This window comes from Formica exsecta, unplaced genomic scaffold (assembly GCF_003651465.1).
Source record: "Formica exsecta isolate Colony F162 unplaced genomic scaffold, ASM365146v1 scaffold1, whole genome shotgun sequence".
Taxonomy (NCBI): domain Eukaryota; kingdom Metazoa; phylum Arthropoda; class Insecta; order Hymenoptera; family Formicidae; genus Formica; species Formica exsecta.
In genome coordinates, this window is record NW_021848337.1 from 831351 (window position 1) to 853077 (window position 21727).

A 21727-nucleotide genomic window follows, 5' to 3' on the forward strand; every position below is an offset into this window, starting at 1 on the left:
CCGCACCTTAATTGAGGAAAAAAACATCGATTTACGATCTAACGAAGAAATCACACCCAATCAAGAGATCTAATAAATATGAATTTCTAGTCTTCAATCTAATTTAATATGCATAAAGAAACATTAATTAAATCAATAAATATTTGAATCATGAGCTCTAAAATTCAAACTAACATGTTATCGAATTGATGTATTATTTTTTTTTCTATTTATTAATTAACAAAATAATTGAACAAAAAAAACATCGCAAACGCGAAATACATGAAAAGAATTAAAGTGCCGCGTGTTTAACACACACAAACGCTGTTTGCATTTAACCGCAAACGTCGTTTTGAGATAAACGTTGTTACATGGCAATACTGACAGATTGGTGCAATTTCGCGGATCTTTCGCGATAGGGTGCATCCATTGGATTGGTGCGCTACGCTTCGCTCCGATATCGCAACGATGTACCGCATTCTTGTGCGCCACGTTACGCGCTACGCGTTAATCTCGTTCTCCACCCGCTTGCCCCCATTGAGCGATGAGATATCCCGGTAGGGGTAGTTGGGAGGATAGAAAGGGGGAATAAGCGCAGCTACCGTAACGCGCATAGCTGGCCATCCACGGTGTTACCACTACCCCCAACTACGAGTCGGCAGCGCCTTAGGATGGAGGAAAGAGGCCGGGGGCAGATACACTATAGATTCTACCAACCGCGCGCACACAGCCGAACGATCTGTCGGCGGCGTTAACAAAGACGACGAGGACGAGGACGTCGGCAAGGACAACGTTGGGAGTCGGCGGCGGTGGTGGCTCTGTAGTGGAGGCAGCGGCGACAGTGGTGGTGGTATTGGCGGCAGTGGCGGGCAAAGCACATCTCGGCGTGGGTGTCGGGAGAAAGGAGGCGGCGACTAGGCTCAAAAAGAGGCGTGGTATGCGTAGCGGGATTCGCCGCCACGTACAAACGAGATGAGGCGCCTCCGCAACGACGGTGAGATGAAGAGGTGACGGGAGAACGGCTGAAGGGGTGGGAGAACAGAGAGCGGGAGAACGAGAACAAGAGCGATAGGAAACAAGAGGAGGGAAGGAGAGGCTCGATAGCGGTCGCCTGATGGAACAGAGGGAGACGGAGCACATACCGGTAACAACGGCAAAAGAGAGAGGGATTGCGTCGGAACGATAGGGAACGAGAAAGGGTGCGAGCAGGACGCAAGAGAAGAACAGTAGCGGGGCGCGAAAGTGGTGCGGCGCGCGGGCGCCGAAGCGCCAGCCGCCGCCGTCGCCGCTGCCGCTGCCGCTGCCGCCGCCACCGCCAGGCAGCGCCTTCCGAATCTCATCCCGGTCGGTCCTCGGGGGCTTCAGTCAGTCAGCCGACGCTCCGAGACGCGGTGATTATTTCCATTGTATGCTCGCCGTTCTCTTCGAAGGGGAAGGGGGAGGTTTCCCACCGCCCTCTCGCGTTACCTCGCTCCCTCTTCCGTATCTCTCTTTCTCTCGCGCTGACCTCTCCGCTCCCGCTCCCCCGTTTCGCCGCACGTTATGCCGGAGCAGCCTCCGTGCGCCTCTTTCTCGCCCCCACTGATACGGACCGACTGACGCACCGCGAGGGCCGCTCAAGCCTCTCCGTCGTGTTGCAGAGCGCCTCGTAGCTCGCGGCAGTGATACGGAGTGAAGCGGAGCATCGCGCCGTTATCGTGATCAAGCTACCCGTTACATTTGTTCTCCATGCGATTCGGCGACCGGATATCTCCGCTCGTTTGCTCGTCCGCGCGCGTGCATCGTCTATCCGTGATTGGTGTTGAAGTGCGCGACCGGTACTGACGACGACGCAGCCGGGTTACGAAGTAGCGTGAAGGAATCGGTGCAACTTGTCTTGGTGAACGCGATTCTGGTCGTGCGATCGTGTCTGTCCGCGTGCGAGTGTTGGAGTTATCGAGCTCGCTTGTTGTGAGTTACCGAGTGTTGAGAGAAACCGGTTGGTTCCGAGAGAGCGGGTCTGATCGTCGCGTTAGCTGTCGATCTCTTTGAATTGAATTTGTGAGTGGCGGTTCTACTCATTGTGCGGAGGTGCGTTCTTTTGATACGTGACAAGTGGTTCCGTCGATGGCAACGGGGTAGTCCAGGCTACCAGCGCGCGGCCAGGATGATATGAGCACGCTTGGCAGGTGAGTGAACTGAGCTAGCGTGTGCCTGCAGAATCGAACCACGTGGTTCTCTTGATGCACGATGCGGGGATCGAGAACCGGCGGTGAAATTATATCGCAACGTTTACGTAATCACACATGCATATAACTAATTACTCGAGAGAGAGTTAATTTTAATTATTATTTTATTTTTTTATTTTTTATCTGTAAGTATTTGGAATTTATATATGTATAATTCTCTTGAACGCGCAAACGCAAAGTTACAAAATCATATAATTTATAAAAATCTCTACTAAAGTGACATTAGGATAAAATGTGTTACAGTTAAAATCATATAATCTGTAAAAATCAAATCGATTTTAATTAATCCAGTCTGTCAATACGATCTAAAACACTTTTCTATGACACTTACATATATTGTTCGAATTATATAGGTGTTGAAAAAAATGTCAAAAAATTACGATTATATAAGTACGAGAATATTGTGATAAATTTAATCCGCGGCATTGTTAATACCGATCCGAGATGACTTAGGTGGCGCGTGCAACGTGCGAAACGGCACGCGTGCGTGCTCGTGTAACGTGAATTACGATCTGGTATGAGCGAATGATACGCGTGTCTATCGGTACGACAACGTAAGGCTTCGTTGGTCACAGCATCCGCGTCAGGACCGAGCCAGCCGCCGACGCGACTCGAAACACGGAATTACGCTTACACGAGCCTACAATGATCACGCGTAAAGAGTTCTCGCCGGCGTGTAATTGGAGTCACGTCGCGACATTGTATCTCGCGATAGCGCGAGAACGATCAGAGTGTGTGCGTAACGTATGTGTCGACTTACGTGGATGCGTGCGTGCGTGCGTGAGTCGTGTTCAGGCGGCCGGGTCGCAGGCCTGTACACACACGGGGCCATGTGTTCGGTGCGCGAAGAGGAGAGCCGGTTCAAATCGGAAGGTTGACGAGAGAAAGAGAGAAGGGAGCGTGCTCTTTACGCATCTGACCCAGTGACCCTCCCCGTTGCCTCTTTCCCCTCGGCGTCATGCTTCTCTCTATGGGGTTCCGTCTACTCTCTCTCTGCAGGCTTCCCTCTATCGCGGTATATCCCTCTACACGACCCCTCTTGAAATCCGACGACAAATTCCTTCTTCCTTCGCGCGAACGATGCGAGAGAAAGAGCGACCACTTGATGCCCAGCTCGATCAATTAAAGCCGAAAGTTTTTGTCGATTAGGCGTGTGTATAAAGTGGATTTCGTGAAAAATGATGTGGCCGGGAAGGGCGTCTTAATCTGCAATAATATTTACGAAAATTGTTTCTAGTTATGGGTAAACCCGAATGATATAATAAGACATTTTAAATGAACTGTGTAATTGCTCTATCACTTATTACTTCATCACGGTAAAATTCCTTACTTACGTAGCATTAAAACGAAACATGATTTTGCAGTTTTTATCTCAACAGCAGAAAGTTTCATCAATCAACAGCTATCTAAAGCAAATGCAATTAGGGATTTCGTTTGTAAATACTTCCGCAATGTCTCGTTTAATCGATGTTCCTAGCATAAATAATCCTTCCAAGTACGACTCGAATTACGTGCCGGGTTGCCGAGTACGCGTTCACGTGGTAAAAATATCGAATTACCTCAGGCATCGTGATAATAAGCGCGAGCATACGGATTCCCGAAGGATACGCCCGGGATTGACACGTAGAAGACTACATGCATGCACGCATTTGCGTAACAAGAGCGCGTATCACGGAACGGTACGGAATAAAGAGACGGCGTTATCGAATTAACGCGCGAATGTTCGACGCTCGAAGAGTGTATCCTCTTTATTTTTCACCGATTTCCCTGGAGCATGGCGGTCGTTTCGCATTGGTTTTGGAAACGTGCGATTTTACAGACGAAATTATGATTTGCAGCATTTGCCGGACACGTGATCGATTTTTTACTTTGATTACCGAAGCTATTTAAATTAACCGACAGCGCTAAAAAACGAGCGAAAGCTGACTAAATTGCGAGAGCAAATTAAAATATATAATTGATGTTTAACGGTGAGATTTTGGGGGAGATTACCAACAAAATTAACGTCATGAATATCTTTTTTCGTGAACGTTTAAAGAAATTTTCTTTTTTTCTCTAACACGATTATATAAGAGTGTAAAAATTATATTATTTATTGCATATAATTCTACTAAAGAATTTAGCTATAATGGGCTATATCCCTCCAAGTAAATGAAGCATTAAAAATATTGTGTACTTGTTAAATTTAAAATCCATTCATCGGCTTCATAGAATCCCGCGTCGTTGAAGAGATATAATTAAAGCAAAGATACAGTATATAACATGCATAAAAGCGCTTTGTATAACTAAAGATGCAGCGCGGGTTATATTACATATTATATTATATTTCCGTTATAATAAATTATTTTGAACGAGGTTACATCTCTCCGTTTCCCTCCCCTCTCATCTATAAATACAATATGCATTACATCGCATAAAGATATTGTCCGTATAACAATGCGTGCAATGTAATCTGTCTGCGGTATTTTATTAAAGCCAATTGCTTTCTAAGTATAAATCCAGTCGCTTGCTTAACGTGTTAGCGTGTGTGACTCGAAATACCGGCACGATCTCGGCTGATATACGTGTACACGTATGCAGACAACCCTATAATTGCGCGTGACACCGCTCGCTACGAAATGAATTCGGGTGCGCATACATAAAGTCGACAATGGAGACATACTGCGCGTTTTGATTGCGTCATTAAACTGCGCGTTAGCGTGCGAGACAAAGCACGATTCTAAAGTGTCAAAACATGAGACGGTCAAGTTCCGACATTCCGACTCATTGGCGAAAAAGAGTGATAGCCTGATTCGCGCGTGTAGCGTTATATCGAATAAGAGTGTAAGTAGCCGGCGTGTGTTGCGAAAACTTTCTAACAATATAAACGATACTGATAAAACTGATAATTGCGGCGCATGGTTTCAAATCTCATCTAAGTGCAAACAGACTAATTATCTAGTCGTACATTATCGGGAATATATCATATATATATATATATATGTATTTTTCCGTTAGTCGTAATATTTTTCACCCAAAGTATTAGGATGTATAAAAAAACTGAAGTGTTAATAATATGGGGCTTAAGATAAATGGGGTGACAAAAATACTTTTTATTTTTAAACATACATATAAATTATAAATGGACCTACATATGAGTTATATCGCTTTAATAATGCGTGTCTTTATAATCGCAAACGATATCGTACTTGACTTTGACCGATCTAACAAACGACAGGATGTGAAATGCATTCGCGTTAGAAAAAGAAAATCTTTACTCATCAGCGTGATTGCATATCCGCTAAGGTCAGTTAACGGTCGGCATCAACAAGTCATTAAAATGATAATATGAAAGTAAATACGAATGCTTTCTTTTTGAATTCCTTTGCGTGCCTTGGAATTCTTTACATTATTTCTATGTGACGTTTACCGCCGGGAAGTATTAGAATCCGAGATGATTTCGAAAAATCTCGGCTCATTATCTAACATACTGGAATGCATTTTTAATCATCGATAAACAACCATAACAAGACGTATGACGAAACAAGATATGATGAGTTAGATCGGTAATTATGAATTATTAATTAATGCAAACGCGAACATAATCGCGTACACAATCGTTTACAGAAATATTACGAGTCTTTAATTCCTAGATATGTAAATTCGTTATAAAATTTGATAGATAACAGTGGATGATAAGCGTCGGATATTTGACTCTAACAGCTCTCTCTAAATTTCTTCAATGAGATACGATCTCATAACATTATGTTAATCTTGAATTTGATCAACGATAGTTATATTATATACTGCGATATTTCCATTTGTACAATTACTTTCAACAAGTTTATGCGAAAATAGCATACTACAATTTTTGTTCATTGATAATTTTGTATATTCTTTTTGTATATTCTTTTTTTTTTATCAGAGTCATTTATTGCATATATAAATTTATAAATATTAATATACAATATTGTTTTCTGGTTCTTTTTTCAAAATATTTCTATATATCGATATTTTGTGCTAATCTTTAGGATTATGGCAACAAAAACTGCCAGATTGTAAAACAAGCTGACACGGGAATAGATGATAGTAAATTATCTTGTTTTAGTTATAATGATACAATAATGTCCGGTTATACTAACATTACGATACTTAGTGATAAGATCCTCTTCAAAGTCGGACAGCGCACAAGTACGTGACACGTGAACTTTTTTAAACAATCCAAATAGAAAAAGATATAATCGCATATCCTGCAGTCATTACGATCGCGCACGTCTTCTTTGGAATGTGGTAAAAATGAGTGTAAATTTTATTAGAGCCGCTCTGTGTTTATTAGCGTTTTGCGATTATACTTGCTAATCGCGATACAGCATTTCGTAACAGGAAATTACGGTGACAAATAGACAGTGACGTATAATAATGCACAATACGGTCCGTACAAGAGACAAACAGAGATGCAAAATATATTATCCGCTGATCGGGCAGGTAAAGAGTAAAGGCGAGTTATATAAGTTATCGATTATGGATATCAGTTCCTCTGATTGCAGATTTTCCGTGTGGTTTTTTCCTTATTGTGTGTGTGTGTGTTATTTTAAGCGCGAATAAAATATTATTAAATATATACGTTAAATATTAACTTTGTTTAGAGAGAGCAGTAAAAACCCCAGAAATCCGTTGAAATTTTGTCTGTTTATCGGCATGTTATAATCTATAGAAATTCTATTATAATGAAGGAGAATATCGAAATTGCTTCTTACTATCGTAAGAATATTTTTCTATGAAGAGAGAGAGAGAGAGAGAGAGAGAGAGAGAGACAAAATTGTAAAGTTGACATTTTTTGATAAACATGTTTTATTACGAATATAAAAAATATGCAAGAAAAAATATAATAAAAAAGAACAGAGATCTCATTACTGCATCAAGGTTGGTTTCCACCCCGAGAAAGCCGAGTTCTCGAGTTCGAGGATCGGTGGGGATCCATCCCGCTATTCGCAAACCACACAATGCCCGTACCCCGTCGCGAGAACAACGAGAATTCACGGCGCGGCCGGGATTCATCAAGACAGATGAATAGCGGCAGATAGCCGAAGTATGTACTCGGACCATCGCGCTATCGCGCGTGCAGCCTTTCGCGCACAGGTCTGCGCTTTGTTCGCGATGTATAGGGATCGTGTACGTTTGAATCCGGGGAATGGCGAGCCTCGTCAAGAGAGATACAAGCGCGTAAAACGCACACGGTGGAGAGATGCCCATGTGTTTTCGGGGTGGCGCGCCGTCGCGCGTACCCCACGAGTTTCTCTCGTTTTCTCTACGCCTGGTCTTCCTCTCCTCGCAATCCTCGCACTCCCTTCTCCTTAGCGTTTCTCCTAGTGTTCCTCTCTCAAAAGAACGTGCTTTTCCTCGTGCGTGCCAGTGTACGTGACGGTCGGTGCGTGGGGGCGGTTGCGGAGAACTTTAACGCGTTCCAGATGCTGCGCGCTTTGTTCTCATCGTCGCGCGCTCTCGCGCGATGCCTACGAGCCCTCTCTTTCTCCTTCTCTCTCTTTCGACCGAAATTCTGATAAATGCGCTACGGCACTCATTTACATTCGAATACCTATAAATCTCATTTTTAATCCTACATAGGTCGTAGTGAATATACAAGATAAAAAGTTTAACAGCGAATTTTTTAAATTATAATTGTATAATTAAGTAGGAAGAGAGGAGAGAGATTAGATTTTTTTCAAGATTAATTTATTGTAGAAAGAATATATTTTTTTAAATTTCTTAGTCATTTTTCGATTCTACTTAGTAAAGAGATATACACAGTTAACAACAAATCTTCTAAATGTACATTGTACAAATCTTCTAAATGTAGCTTTCGTTAGTTTTATAAACACCGCCCTGTTGTTATTTAACTCTAGACGACTATTTGCGTCTTTTGTCTACTTTAGTAGTCTCCCCCGAGAGCGCCAAATAAATTCCTTTCGTCTTACTTCATCTCTTTCTTTCTTTCAGTCGACCCTTTTTCCTTCAATCTCGTTTATCTATCTTCCCTACTGTTTCTTCTCTCTTTCTTTCGTGGGACGATACATGCATACGCGCGACGAGTGCACGTGCAACGTGTGTAACGCGTCTCTACCCTATTCTCTCTCTAACGAACGCCGTTATAACGCGAAGGAGGAGGATCGAGGAAGCGATCTAAGGTCCGAGCAACTTGACACTGAACACATGGCCCCACTTCTCCTTAAACCCACACTCGGTCAGAAGACCCTCCCCCATTTCTATCCCGTCTGGCTCTCTCGTCCCCTCATCCCAGTCAACGTGCCCTATTCTCTTTTTCTCTGTTCTTTTCCCTCTTTTTTTTTTTTAAGTATGTATATATATATATAATAAGAAAAGATAGTAAGTTCTGCCTCGTGGAAATGAGAGAAAAGTATGAAAAGTGACTGTCACAGCGGTGAAAGGTCGAACTTATTTGCTAGTGTCCGTTATTTCTCGGATTCACTTCGCGTTATCTGCAGGCGTCAAGTGATTTTTTCATTGGTACCTAGCTACGCGAGCAGCTGATCGGCGTGGCGTGCACAGCCTCTCTCTGATGTATATAAGTCTCGATTGAACGGCGGCGAATCTTGCAAACTAAACGTTCGTTTCTTTTGATCTTGTTTCTCTCTGGGACCCAAGTTCAGTGGTACGCCGTTGCCGCTGTCGTAATCAAGTTACGACGATATTAATTACGACGGCTCGATGCGGCGTGTCTCTTCTTCGAATTCTTTCTTGATCAATCATGCGCTCGTAATCCACATGGATTTTATTTTTAACGAGTTTGTAGCGATCATGACATTGTAAAAATTATAAATCAATTTTTTTAAATATTAGATAGAGAAAATGTGACGAATATATCATTGTTATTTTGAAAATGAAAAGTTACCGCAACTAGTATTCATTAAACATCGTAAGATTAAATATATTATTACTCAGTCATTTCATATCTCAATTTAATTCTCAGTATTATCCATATACATACCAAAAATAAATTTGCACAAAAAGCAATTGTGAGCCTCCGGAAATTTCCTTATCGCATCATTGCGAAAGCGTTGAGTATAAGTCATTTCTTTACGCAATAGTTAATCCATAAGATATATACATAACATATATATATATATATATAATAAGAAAAGATAGTAATAGTAATTAAGTATGTATATATATATATAATAAGAAAAGATAGTAAGTTCTGCCTCGTGGAAATGAGAGAAAAGTATGAAAAGTGACTGTCACAGCGGTGAAAGGTCGAACTTATTTGCTAGTGTCCGTTATTTCTCGGATTCACTTCGCGTTATCTGCAGGCGTCAAGTGATTTTTTCATTGGTACCTAGCTACGCGAGCAGCTGATCGGCGTGGCGTGCACAGCCTCTCTCTGATGTATATAAGTCTCGATTGAACGGCGGCGAATCTTGCAAACTAAACGTTCGTTTCTTTTGATCTTGTTTCTCTCTGGGACCCAAGTTCAGTGGTACGCCGTTGCCGCTGTCGTAATCAAGTTACGACGATATTAATTACGACGGCTCGATGCGGCGTGTCCGCGGATTAATAATCCGACTTCACTTTCGTTCATTGATTTGCTTTGGCGCGATACGATAGCCAGCATATTATCGCCGGGATTGAAAAAATAGAATGTATCGCTGAAAGTTCAACTTTTGCATTATTCATATATTAAAAAATAATTTCCGTCAGTAATTTACAACAATGTACTATTAAATTACTAATAATATATACGCGTGGTAATTTTAACTAATACATTCACACAAAAATTTTTAGATTGTACATTACAAGATATAATAAAGAAATTAAAGGACTTGTTGAAGAAAAACGCGCACGATTTACGTATTGTGCGAATGTTTATCGCTTTCTTGATATTTGCGTTAAATCACCATGCGATAAGATATTTGTTTTTTTTTTTAAATTTGTTGTTTTAATATATTATATATGCGTAACGAACTTCGTCCAGCGATATGAGTTTGCCCGCGTATCTTTCCTGACTTCTCCGAAGTTAATTATAATCTGTGTTGTATAAAACTTTTGGATTTATCTAAAAGTATTTCAGAGAAAGAGCCTTTTTTAATGAGAAAATATAGAAATAATTTCCTCTTCTTCGATAATTTACATTTGGAATATTGAAATTCTAAATTCTCTCTCTCTCTCTCTCTCTCTCTCTTTTAACGAATCGTTATAATTATCTTTACTTTTTTATAAACAAGAATTTTGGACTCTCTCCAAGAGTTCATTTTCTTAATTTTTCCCAAGTGCAAAGTTTTATATTACCATACTTTAGAGCGGAAGCTGCGAGTCTCGTAGATAAAAGCCCACATTGCGTGAGACGAACGACGAAAAAAAGATTCGCGGCGAGAGAAGCGATGTTGAGAGGCGACGGCGGCAACGGAAGAGAGAGGCGCCGGAAATAGTACGAAGGGCTAGCACAACCGCGGGACCAAGAGACAGCTTTCCTTGACCCCTCCCAGTTCCGCTGATAACGTATTCTAGAAGGCAGAAGAAGAGCAAGAAGAAGAGAAGAAGCAGAGACCGATGGAAGATTGCTTTTACAGCCGATGCGACGCGATGCGCGACGAGGCGGGCGTTCGCGCTGTCGGTTCCTCTGAATGTGTTTCGGTCTAGAATCGCGGCTTACGGTCTCTGCCTTGCGTCGCGATGCAAAGAAGAACGGGAGGATTGGACGCGCGAGGGCGAGGAGGACTACTCTCTGGGACAGCTGCTATCTCCGGTGGGTGACGGTGGGCCGTTACGTTGCTCGCGCGGGTGGTTGTGCGGGGTCCGCGCCCGCTCATACATAAACAAGAGATCGGCCGAGAGGTAGCATCAAAAGAAGAGACGCCGGTACCGGGACTCCATTATGTAGAGCGTATCCCACGGTGGTCCTATAAAGAATACTAACGACGCGGCGCTTTCTCTTACCACGTCCAAGATTTCCTCGCGCGAGATCGCGCGGCTCGATGCGGCGTGTGTCCGCGGATTAATAATCCGACTTCACTTTCGTTCATTGATTTGCTTTGGCGCGATACGATAGCCAGCATATTATCGCCGGGATTGAAAAAATAGAATGTATCGCTGAAAGTTCAACTTTTGCATTATTCATTCATATTAAAAAATAATTTCCGTCAGTAATTTACAACAATGTACTATTAAATTACTAATAATATATACGCGTGGTAATTTTAACTAATACATTCACACAAAAATTTTTAGATTGTACATTACAAGATATAATAAAGAAATTAAAGGACTTGTTGAAGAAAAACGCGCACGATTTACGTATTGTGCGAATGTTTATCGCTTTCTTGATATTTGCGTTAAATCACCATGCGATAAGATATTTGTTTTTTTTTTTAAATTTGTTGTTTTAATATATTATATATGCGTAACGAACTTCGTCCAGCGATATGAGTTTGCCCGCGTATCTTTCCTGACTTCTCCGAAGTTAATTATAATCTGTGTTGTATAAAACTTTTGGATTTATCTAAAAGTATTTCAGAGAAAGAGCCTTTTTTAATGAGAAAATATAGAAATAATTTCCTCTTCTTCGATAATTTACATTTGGAATATTGAAATTCTAAATTCTCTCTCTCTCTCTCTCTCTCTCTCTTTTAACGAATCGTTATAATTATCTTTACTTTTTTATAAACAAGAATTTTGGACTCTCTCCAAGAGTTCATTTTCTTAATTTTTCCCAAGTGCAAAGTTTTATATTACCATACTTTAGAGCGGAAGCTGCGAGTCTCGTAGATAAAAGCCCACATTGCGTGAGACGAACGACGAAAAAAAGATTCGCGGCGAGAGAAGCGATGTTGAGAGGCGACGGCGGCAACGGAAGAGAGAGGCGCCGGAAATAGTACGAAGGGCTAGCACAACCGCGGGACCAAGAGACAGCTTTCCTTGACCCCTCCCAGTTCCGCTGATAACGTATTCTAGAAGGCAGAAGAAGAGCAAGAAGAAGAGAAGAAGCAGAGACCGATGGAAGATTGCTTTTACAGCCGATGCGACGCGATGCGCGACGAGGCGGGCGTTCGCGCTGTCGGTTCCTCTGAATGTGTTTCGGTCTAGAATCGCGGCTTACGGTCTCTGCCTTGCGTCGCGATGCAAAGAAGAACGGGAGGATTGGACGCGCGAGGGCGAGGAGGACTACTCTCTGGGACAGCTGCTATCTCCGGTGGGTGACGGTGGGCCGTTACGTTGCTCGCGCGGGTGGTTGTGCGGGGTCCGCGCCCGCTCATACATAAACAAGAGATCGGCCGAGAGGTAGCATCAAAAGAAGAGACGCCGGTACCGGGACTCCATTATGTAGAGCGTATCCCACGGTGGTCCTATAAAGAATACTAACGACGCGGCGCTTTCTCTTACCACGTCCAAGATTTCCTCGCGCGAGATCGCGGGTTGAAAATAGAAATAGCTATCGATATTTAGATTTTGAAAACTCTCTCTCTCTCTCTCTCTCTCTCTCTCTCTTTTTGTCAGCATTTTTATTTGTTTTATATTTAATTACTTTGGACTTTACTTTTTAGATACTACTAAATTTTAATAATATTAGAGGTAACATTTCTTTTAACATGACATTTTATGAAAAATATCGATTAATTGTATGTGTGAGATCTAAACTGTATTTTTTAATTTCTTTTTTATTTTATTTTTGGTTTTATGTTTTAATTATTTTTTGTTTTTTTATTTGCTCTTGCCGCCTATGTATTCATGATAAATGAATGCTTATGCAATACATCGCAAAATTCGTGCACTGATAGTATTATATTTAATGATAAAAATTTGCACGCCCTATGTATGGCGGGATCGTGTTCTCTCGTGTTTGATTTCTCTTACGACAGCTTCCGAAAATATATAAAAATGATAATGAGAAAAAAGAAAATAAAGAGCTGTACATTAATGGTTTCTTATCGCCAATGTACGCTCCAGCCATGGCATGCAGGCTAGTAGTATAAAATTAGTCAATAACGAGCATCTGCTTTCTTTGTCATATCGTATAATTAGTATTGAAAGACTTAATCATGCTTTCGGTCGTCTTTTCATAAAAAGCGAAAGATAATAAGTTTTTATATATCATAATATGTAATTATAATTTGCAATCTTTCGTTCGCTTCTGCTTAATAATAGATAAATATTTTCACTAATAATTTATTTTAATTTTTATACGCAAATCATGATGTTTGGTTAAATAATTGTCGAATTAATTGCATCGTAAATAAGTAGAATAAGAAAATGCTATTAACGATTCAGAATTATTAATGATTTATTACTAATACTTAGCCATAAATCTAAAATTGTATAATAAACTTTTTTGTATGATATAACACTTTTTGTAGGATCAAAATTATATGCGTTATAAATTTAACCACAAATTTCATGTTACTATGGTTATATATAATTATAAAATTCTTAATTAAATTGTCTACAATTTATCTGACATGTCTTCGAGTCATGTCCATTTTTCTCCAAAAATGTCTTCTGTTTCTCACAGCTGCTTTTCACAGTGGACCAATCGAAACATAGTCTTCGCCCTATTTGCGTGCGCGCTGACGGAAGTCGTAGCTCGCAGTATCGGGTCAACTTTCCCACCCCGACATTGAAACGCCACCCCTGCTTTGCTACTTGAGCCCGAACAGATGCCGCATCCCTAAAAAAAACCAGATTCCTATTATGCCACTAATAGAAAGTCTAACGTCGGCTCACACGCTCACGACTCACACCCGCTTGGACGCGTGTTGTTATGCGTGTGACTCTAACTGTTGCTCGTGTAAAGATATTCGATCGATCAGGATCCGCGGAAAAAAAATCATAAAATAATCGTCAATTTTTTTGTCTCGGAACACGCCTGTCGTAAATTAAATTAATTTAGCATTTTAAACTTAGCATTTTTTTGCGTATAGATTATGATTCTTTAAGAAAGAATATAAATAAAATATGTATATCTTATAGATGTAACAGTTCGAATTATAGGGGCATTTTGTATGTCATGATATAAAGATATAATTTTAAATATAGTCATAACATTGGTTTCAATGATATTTTATCTGTGGAGTAAATGTAATAACTAAGATGTTCGACCTCTCTCTCGATAAGCAAAGTATGGCAGTCAGTCGGAGCTAATATGTGACATACTGGCGCAGATAATTGCGTCGAGCTCTTCGGTGAATTTACATTATGCCTAGAATGTCATATTTTTACGACTTGCATATGATAGTATGCTGTTAGATTAATTGCAGCGTTATTTAAATCGTACACATAATGTTACGTGGCACGTATGTGATTTCATAAGGCTACAATTTTCGTAAATCGCTGATAATTCAATCGCCGATGAGTCTTCTAAAATTAAGCTTCAATTAGATTCTAATACATCACGTTCTGTTATCATATCATTATATAGAGTTACATGATATTTTTTCTTTACGTGTTATATTATGTATGTATGTTCGCAATGCATAACATTATGTATATTATTATTGTAAATAGAAAATATCATGTAATTCTCCTATACGTGGAATATGAATTTATGTGGATAAGAATTATCATGTTGCGCGCTGCTTAACAAAGTTTTCGATCCACTGACCTTATCAACAATTTTTCACGATAGTAGAACGTATGATGTATTAGAATTTAATTGCAGCTTGATTTCAAAAGACTCGTCGACGATAGAATTATCAACGATTTATAATAATTACGATTCGCATAGCGGGAAATCACTGCGGCGCGCGCGTACAGAAGAAAGAAAGAAAAAAAATGTGCCAGCGTAATTACTTATCTTATATGAACTTAATGAATCAATAACTGAATGAATAGATATTGCGTGGGTGCGCGTGAAGTACTCATACAGCGTCCCGCGAGAGAAAGACTCGTTGTCGATTTATCTCGTTGTTCATAACGAATTTGCGTCCTATTAATATCGACGGTTACATTGTCGACCCGTTATCACTCAATACACGAGATTCTGTGTGTTTGTTACACGAACTTTGAACTATATTTTCGACTAATCTTTTTCTGAATATTTATTACAAATCTCGAGACACGCAATCTCGCTTCCCGAATTCGGATGGATATTTCTTTCTGGTTGTATATATACGCTACCTTTCGTACGAAATTTTTTTTTTTCATCGTACAATTAGTGGATCGTTCGAAACACGCGTTATAGTATTCGCAAGAAGGGAACCCATCACCACCCGCGCGTTCCCGCACTGTCACCGGCGTTGATGATCTTTCGCTATCCTCGTCTGTGATTTCAGTCGGCCGGACACGGTGGCATCTGGCGGTTAAAAATATTTCTTCCGTGGACGTGCCGCAGGCACGCGCGCTTTTTGTTCGGTTGTCTCAAGTAAGCGAGGCTATAGTCGCGAATCTGTGCGCTTCGCGTAGTAATTATGCCGGGCGGGAAGTCTAGAGACAGAAATACTTCACGTACCGAGAGCGCGGTAAGAGTTCGCGCGGCAACAACGAAGAACCGTGACGGCGTGTACGTGTATACGTAGACGCGTATAATGTCGAGACGTAGACAATAGAAATAGAAAAGCAGCGCGATAAACTCGGTATATGTTCTACAAAAGAGAGAGGAAGAGAGAGAAATGTATAGAGAGAAAGAGCAACGGACTCTGTCGGCGAGATTTCTTCGCGCCCGATTGGACGTTTGTTATACACTGACTGATTGCCACGACTGACAATCGTGACTTATGAGATTACTATTTAGCACGCGTAGTTATACCGAAACATATCTTTGCTAAGTACGTGTCCAGCTTATTTTAGCAAGCCTTGCCAAACTTTTAAGCTCATTTTTGAAAAAATTGTTAAAGCGTCAGGAGTGTGTATTCTGTTTTTTTTTCTTGCCTCTATAAGAGAGAGAGCTTGTATCTTAAAAGGTGTTACAATTATAAAATTATTTTTTTACCAAAACGTTGAATATTTTCTTGAATATTTGTTTGAAAGAAGGAAAATAAAACTTTGGCGGTTTTACGCTCTTTTTATCGTGACAGCTCATAAATGCAAATAATTCAATATATCTGTCTATTCCTAAGAATAAATATAAATATATTCTTTATAAAATTGTCAGACATGCTGCAAAAGAGAAATTGGGCGTACCCCGACTTTATCGCATCTACGGGGTCATACGGCACGCGATAGACTTTCGACTAATCGTAAAACGACTAGTAGTCTCTCTTTCCCGACTAGACGGGAAGTGAACGGCGTCAAAATCCATCAAATCGCGCATCGCGATTTATCGTGCTCCGATCTCGCGCTTGTTATCTTCGTCACGTATAGCACGCTGCATTGGAGATACACGTTCGCTCATAGCAGACCGCAGCACGTGCTCCTCGACGAGCCCCGATCCGCCGACGACTCGCGATTCGCGCGTGTGCATCGAGCGGGAACGCACGTGCTCACACAATCCCAGTGCACGGGACGTATCGCGCGAGTTCGCGCGGCGCAAAAAATGCGCTCGAAGGCGTGCGTGCAGCATGGATATTATTACGGCCATTGTAGCACACATTGTAATACGCGCCGTGTTATATGTGCCCTCCCCACATTATCAGCGTGCTGACCGTTTTGCTCGGTATTTTTTGTATGTGCGATTTGCATAATAGACTGTGATAAGGCATATCGAACACGACCAGAGAAAGAGACGCCGGCATTATAATTCTGGCTTTCTTAAATTCGCAAGAATTAAGGGCAACCCTCTTTCTTTTAAGACAAGGAATAATTTATAGGTATTAATCTACATATAACATTAATTTTTTACGATATACAAATGTTTTCTTGACTTACAAAATGTGATTTGAAACAGATAGTTATAGATATGAGTTACAAACAATTATATTAACATTAAAATATTAATAAGAAACTGTTAATACTTTTTGAAATAAGGTGTATACATACATATATACACACGTTATATGCAATAAGAAATTATGCGTAGATCCTCAAACGCCTTTACGCAACACGCACAACATATCTCATACAAATATTATCCCTTTATTTTCACAAATATTATCTTTGTCATAAATAGATTTCCGGAAAAGAGAAATTAGCTTATATTGATTCAGCTAGCGAAACAATCCCATTAAAACTTCCTGATGCTTTTTTATATATTTATATATGATTGGTTAAAAATATATTCTTGTTCAAAATATTAAGTTGATTCTTAGAGATTAAACGGCAAACCAAATTAAGTACGCGTACTCACAGATACAATTTATATTTAATATATTTCTTGGAAGGATTAATTGATCGATTAATCCACACATTGTGGAGGAGGATTATATAGATCTTTTTACGTACAACGCATCATATAAATATTATCTTTATCCGCGCGATACAGTTATAGCAGCGCCTAAAGCGATAGCCGATGACAGCCGCGGTATCATTATATATTTCAAAACTTTATGATATATTGCTCCTATGTTCCGAGAAGATGCATGCGGCATTCTCAGCACCGTAAATCGTTCTCCATTTTGTGACTAACAAATGTCCGCGTAACGCGCAGTAATAAATCTCTCCCTGTAATTATATACATCACGAAACGATTTTGAACGCGAAGCGACATATAAAGCGCGTTTCCTTGGGTTGAAAAGTCGTTTATGTCTAAAAGTCATTATCTCTGACATATATACGTAATGCACTTTACCTCTGCACATCAATCGTGGACTTCAAAAATATAGATCAAACGCATTAATAAGATACGTCATTATCGCGTTGTTGAATAAAATGCTCTATTGTTTTAAATAAAAGAAATTAATACAAACTTACACTTTTTTTTTTTTTATACTTGATGAACACAATATTTCGTATAAACCTGAAAATTAAAATACAATTTTGTGGGGAGGGAAAAGAATGTTTAGGAAAAAACTCGTAAAATTCAGGGATTTAAAGATGTTAGTTTTTTTTTTATCAAACAAGTTACTTTCAGCGGAAGCGAAAAGCTTTCGCCGTATTAAAGTCCGTATGCCGCCCGAAATGCGATTAAGATTCATCTCACTTTTCATTAACAAGCGTCGATCAACGAAACCGCGAGCCGCACTCGTTCCTGATTTCGCTACCTCGCTCGCATTAGCCAGCGGAAGATAATCAACCGACGTAGCTTTCTCTCTTTCTCCCCCTTTTTCTCTTTCTCCCCCTTTCTTTATCTTTTTCTCTCTTTCGATTCATTCGTCGCGTCCCTCGCGCGTTCTCGGTCTATTAATAAAATCTCGTGTTCGATTAATGGAAAGATCATTGCGACACGACAGCGAGCGCAACAATAATTCCCGCCCGATAATTGCGTCTTATTATTACGCCTCGTGCCCAGTTATGTAACTGTCATTCCTCGGTCCGTTCGACGATATCTTTGACGACGATGCTGCCGCCGAATCGACAGACGACCGGTCGATCGCGCGATTTGGATTTAGATTTGGTAATTTGTAGACGGAAATGAATGGACGAACTTGGGATAGTCCGTGTCTAAATTAACTCCGCGCCAGATGGCAGATAGTTTAGACGTCGCGCCCGCCGGGGACGTACGAATGACGTAAGGAGTAGCGTCGCGTCGCGTCGCTCGCTCGCTCTGATCTTCCATTTGAAGATGTAAAAGTTTATACCACTATTCTTTTGCGCTGCCAATAAAAGAAAGATCGATAAATTGCAATAAATCACGCTTAATAAATAAAATCTGACATTTTAGACAATTATTTTTATGATACGCAAAAAAACAAGTTGCATCATCAAATGTGTAAAAACATTTGAAACCGGCGTTTCTAACGCCAATAATCCTCCCCCCCCCCGCCCTTGCTTCCTAGTATACGCCGCAATCAAGCAATGGCTGTTCATGTTACGAAAAAAAAAAAAAAAAGAAAAAAAAAATAGAAAGCAAAAAGATGAAAAAATTCAGCAGTCTCTTGCTTGTGTTGCAGACTGAGGATGTCCTCAAAGAGGAAGTCGCCACCAACGAAGCTATCGGAGGGCGGGGGCGGTGCGGGTACAGTGGCAGGCGCTAACGAGGAGGAGGAAGACACGACCTCGCCGGTGGCCGGTTCCGGTGGTGAGGCAACCGTCGGTGAGGAGGGTGCCGCCACCCCCGTCGACATCGAAGAGTGCTACTCCCATCAGAGAGGCGGCGAGTGCGAGTCGTCCGGTTGTTCGTCACCGGCGACCACCAGCGAGCCGGATCTGCGCGACTCGCCGTCGCCCTCGTTGAATTCCCTGCGGACGCCCAAACGGCAGAAGCTGCTGTTCCTGTCGAGCCAGGACACCCTCGCGCCGTACCATCATCCCCATCATCACCATCACCACCACCATCATCACCATCATCACACGAACACGTCGTCATCGTCGGGCGGTGTATTGGAACCGGCGAGTTCCTCAGAGTGCGGCTCGCCGCCCACTCTCCTCTCCGTTGACTCTTACTATCCCCATCATCCTCATCACAACAACAACAATACCGTCACCCAAAACAACAATAACAACAACAATAACGGCAGCAGCACCGCCGCCGCTGGCAGCAAGAGATCCATGGACGACGTTCTCAAAAGGTTAACGTGCAAAATGAACAGTGAGTCCCTGTCTATCCAGGACGATACCACTAATAGCAGGCGGACGTCGCCGCCGCTCTCCTCGACACCGACTAGCCACAATGCACATAGGTTAGTCCAGGTGATATTATATACTGATAATGAGATAGAGGAGAGTCTAGGGTGGGCAAAACACGAGATTCTTATTTCATGCTATCTTTCATTGTTCAAATGAGACAATTTAAAAAAATCACATTTTTATCGCATAGCTTTAAGCAAGATAATGAACAAAGGAAGACAAATTTGATAGTTTTTGCATTATATATGAAAATATATTTAGATATTAATTCACTATACATTCGTATAATGCACATTTGTATAACTATTGACTCTGCTGTACATTCACATTAAAAAATATATTTCTCTATCTCATTTGTATTCTAATGAATACGAAAAAAAAATTACTTTTATTTTTATTTTAAAATTATTGGAATTTTCGGGATGCTCTCATTACAGCAAATCTTTCAATCGTCAAAAAATTCAAATTATTTTACGACTCGCGACTCTCTTCCATTTAATATTGATCTAACTTTTATTAATACAGTCAAGGAATATTCACTGAATGATAGGAAATGATAACACCTTACTCTTGAGAACTTTTTCCTATTTTCTCGGTCATTCAGTCTCCAATGATTAGAGCAATTCATGCGATGATAAACATTTCTTACGCAACTTGGATGCCATGTTAATTATATTCGATACTTGTTCGAACGACATTGTAACAGTGCACTACTCTGTTGCAATATCATAATGCGCCACCGTGTCGCCGAGGTTATCATATCTCTCCCACTTTACATAACTGATTAATACAATATAATGGCAAATCTCAGAGGCGAATGTGGCTTTTTGTAATTCTATTGCGGGCTATAATTTTTGTTTTAATTAATTTAATTGCTACTAATTATTTAATCGAAGAATGCCAGTATTAATTTAAATATAATTTTAATTTTAACAAAGAAAATTTATTTGTGCAAACGAAATTATAAATTGTTTGTGAAACAACTTTACATGTTGCTATTATGTTATTGCTTTACATACAATGTTATCTCAGCCATTTAATAAGAATATTTCGGAACGTAATAATTGTGTGTTTGGTAAATTTCGATTTTTAAAATCAGATATGTTTAAGTAATAAAAAAACTATTCTTCTGTATGCATTAAAAATATAAATTAAAATTTCTTGGACTAAAAATTGGATGTTCAGATGAAACTTTTAAGAAAAAGAACCTTTGAATTTAATTTGTAAAATTACCGATATTGTTCGAATATAACTGACAATGGGATATCTCACAGTCTTTATCATACGATATTATCGCCGGAAATTAGGATGTCAGCTATAATTTTGTTTTTTTAAAGAAAAGACCACTATATCGTTTCTTGCTTTAACATTCTCAAAAGGTCTGGTATCTTGAATACGGTAACATGCGACTAACGATCGAGCGGGTCCTAAAAGGGACTATTGTCCCGAAACCATAAGGCCAACCTAGCAGTCTTTTGAAATTGATCTCTATTGCCGTATATTCAGTTGACAATGACCAGTAACCCAAGAACAAAAAACAGTATAAAGTCAGCGATAAAAGAGCTCAGAACGATATTATTATCAAATGAGAAATGAAAGAGACCAATTTTCTATTTTTTGTGCCATACATTTTTTATTGACGATATGATATTTTTTATCGATATTATAATTCTACAGTATATTAAAAAAAACTTAAATATTACGCGGATTAAATATCTTGAGAAAATCTGCGGTATAAATATGCATTTAAAAAAAAAAAAAGACGATTATTTTACATCAATAATAATTGCTCTAGATAATCAGGTTTAGCAGTAAATCGATTCGTTAAATGTCGAGTTATTGATAATACCAGGCAATTTTTTTTCTATTTTAATAGCGAATCGATTCCACACAATGTACAAAGTCGAGAATACACAGAATGTACGCGCGTAAAT

At 40.1% G+C, this 21727-nt stretch overlaps 1 protein-coding gene across 1 annotated transcript in view; it reads left to right on the forward strand.

The window, feature by feature from the left end:
* Positions 1-1472: 1472 nt before the first annotated feature.
* Positions 1473-21727, forward strand: part of LOC115246056 (transcription factor SOX-5) — a 51401-nt gene continuing 31146 nt past the window's right edge. The window contains exons 1-2 of the mRNA XM_029824646.1: positions 1473-2147; positions 19118-19846. Coding sequence (XP_029680506.1) covers positions 2131-2147; positions 19118-19846 — 746 coding nt within the window. The 5' untranslated portion in view covers positions 1473-2130. The remainder of the gene's footprint in view (positions 2148-19117; positions 19847-21727) is intronic.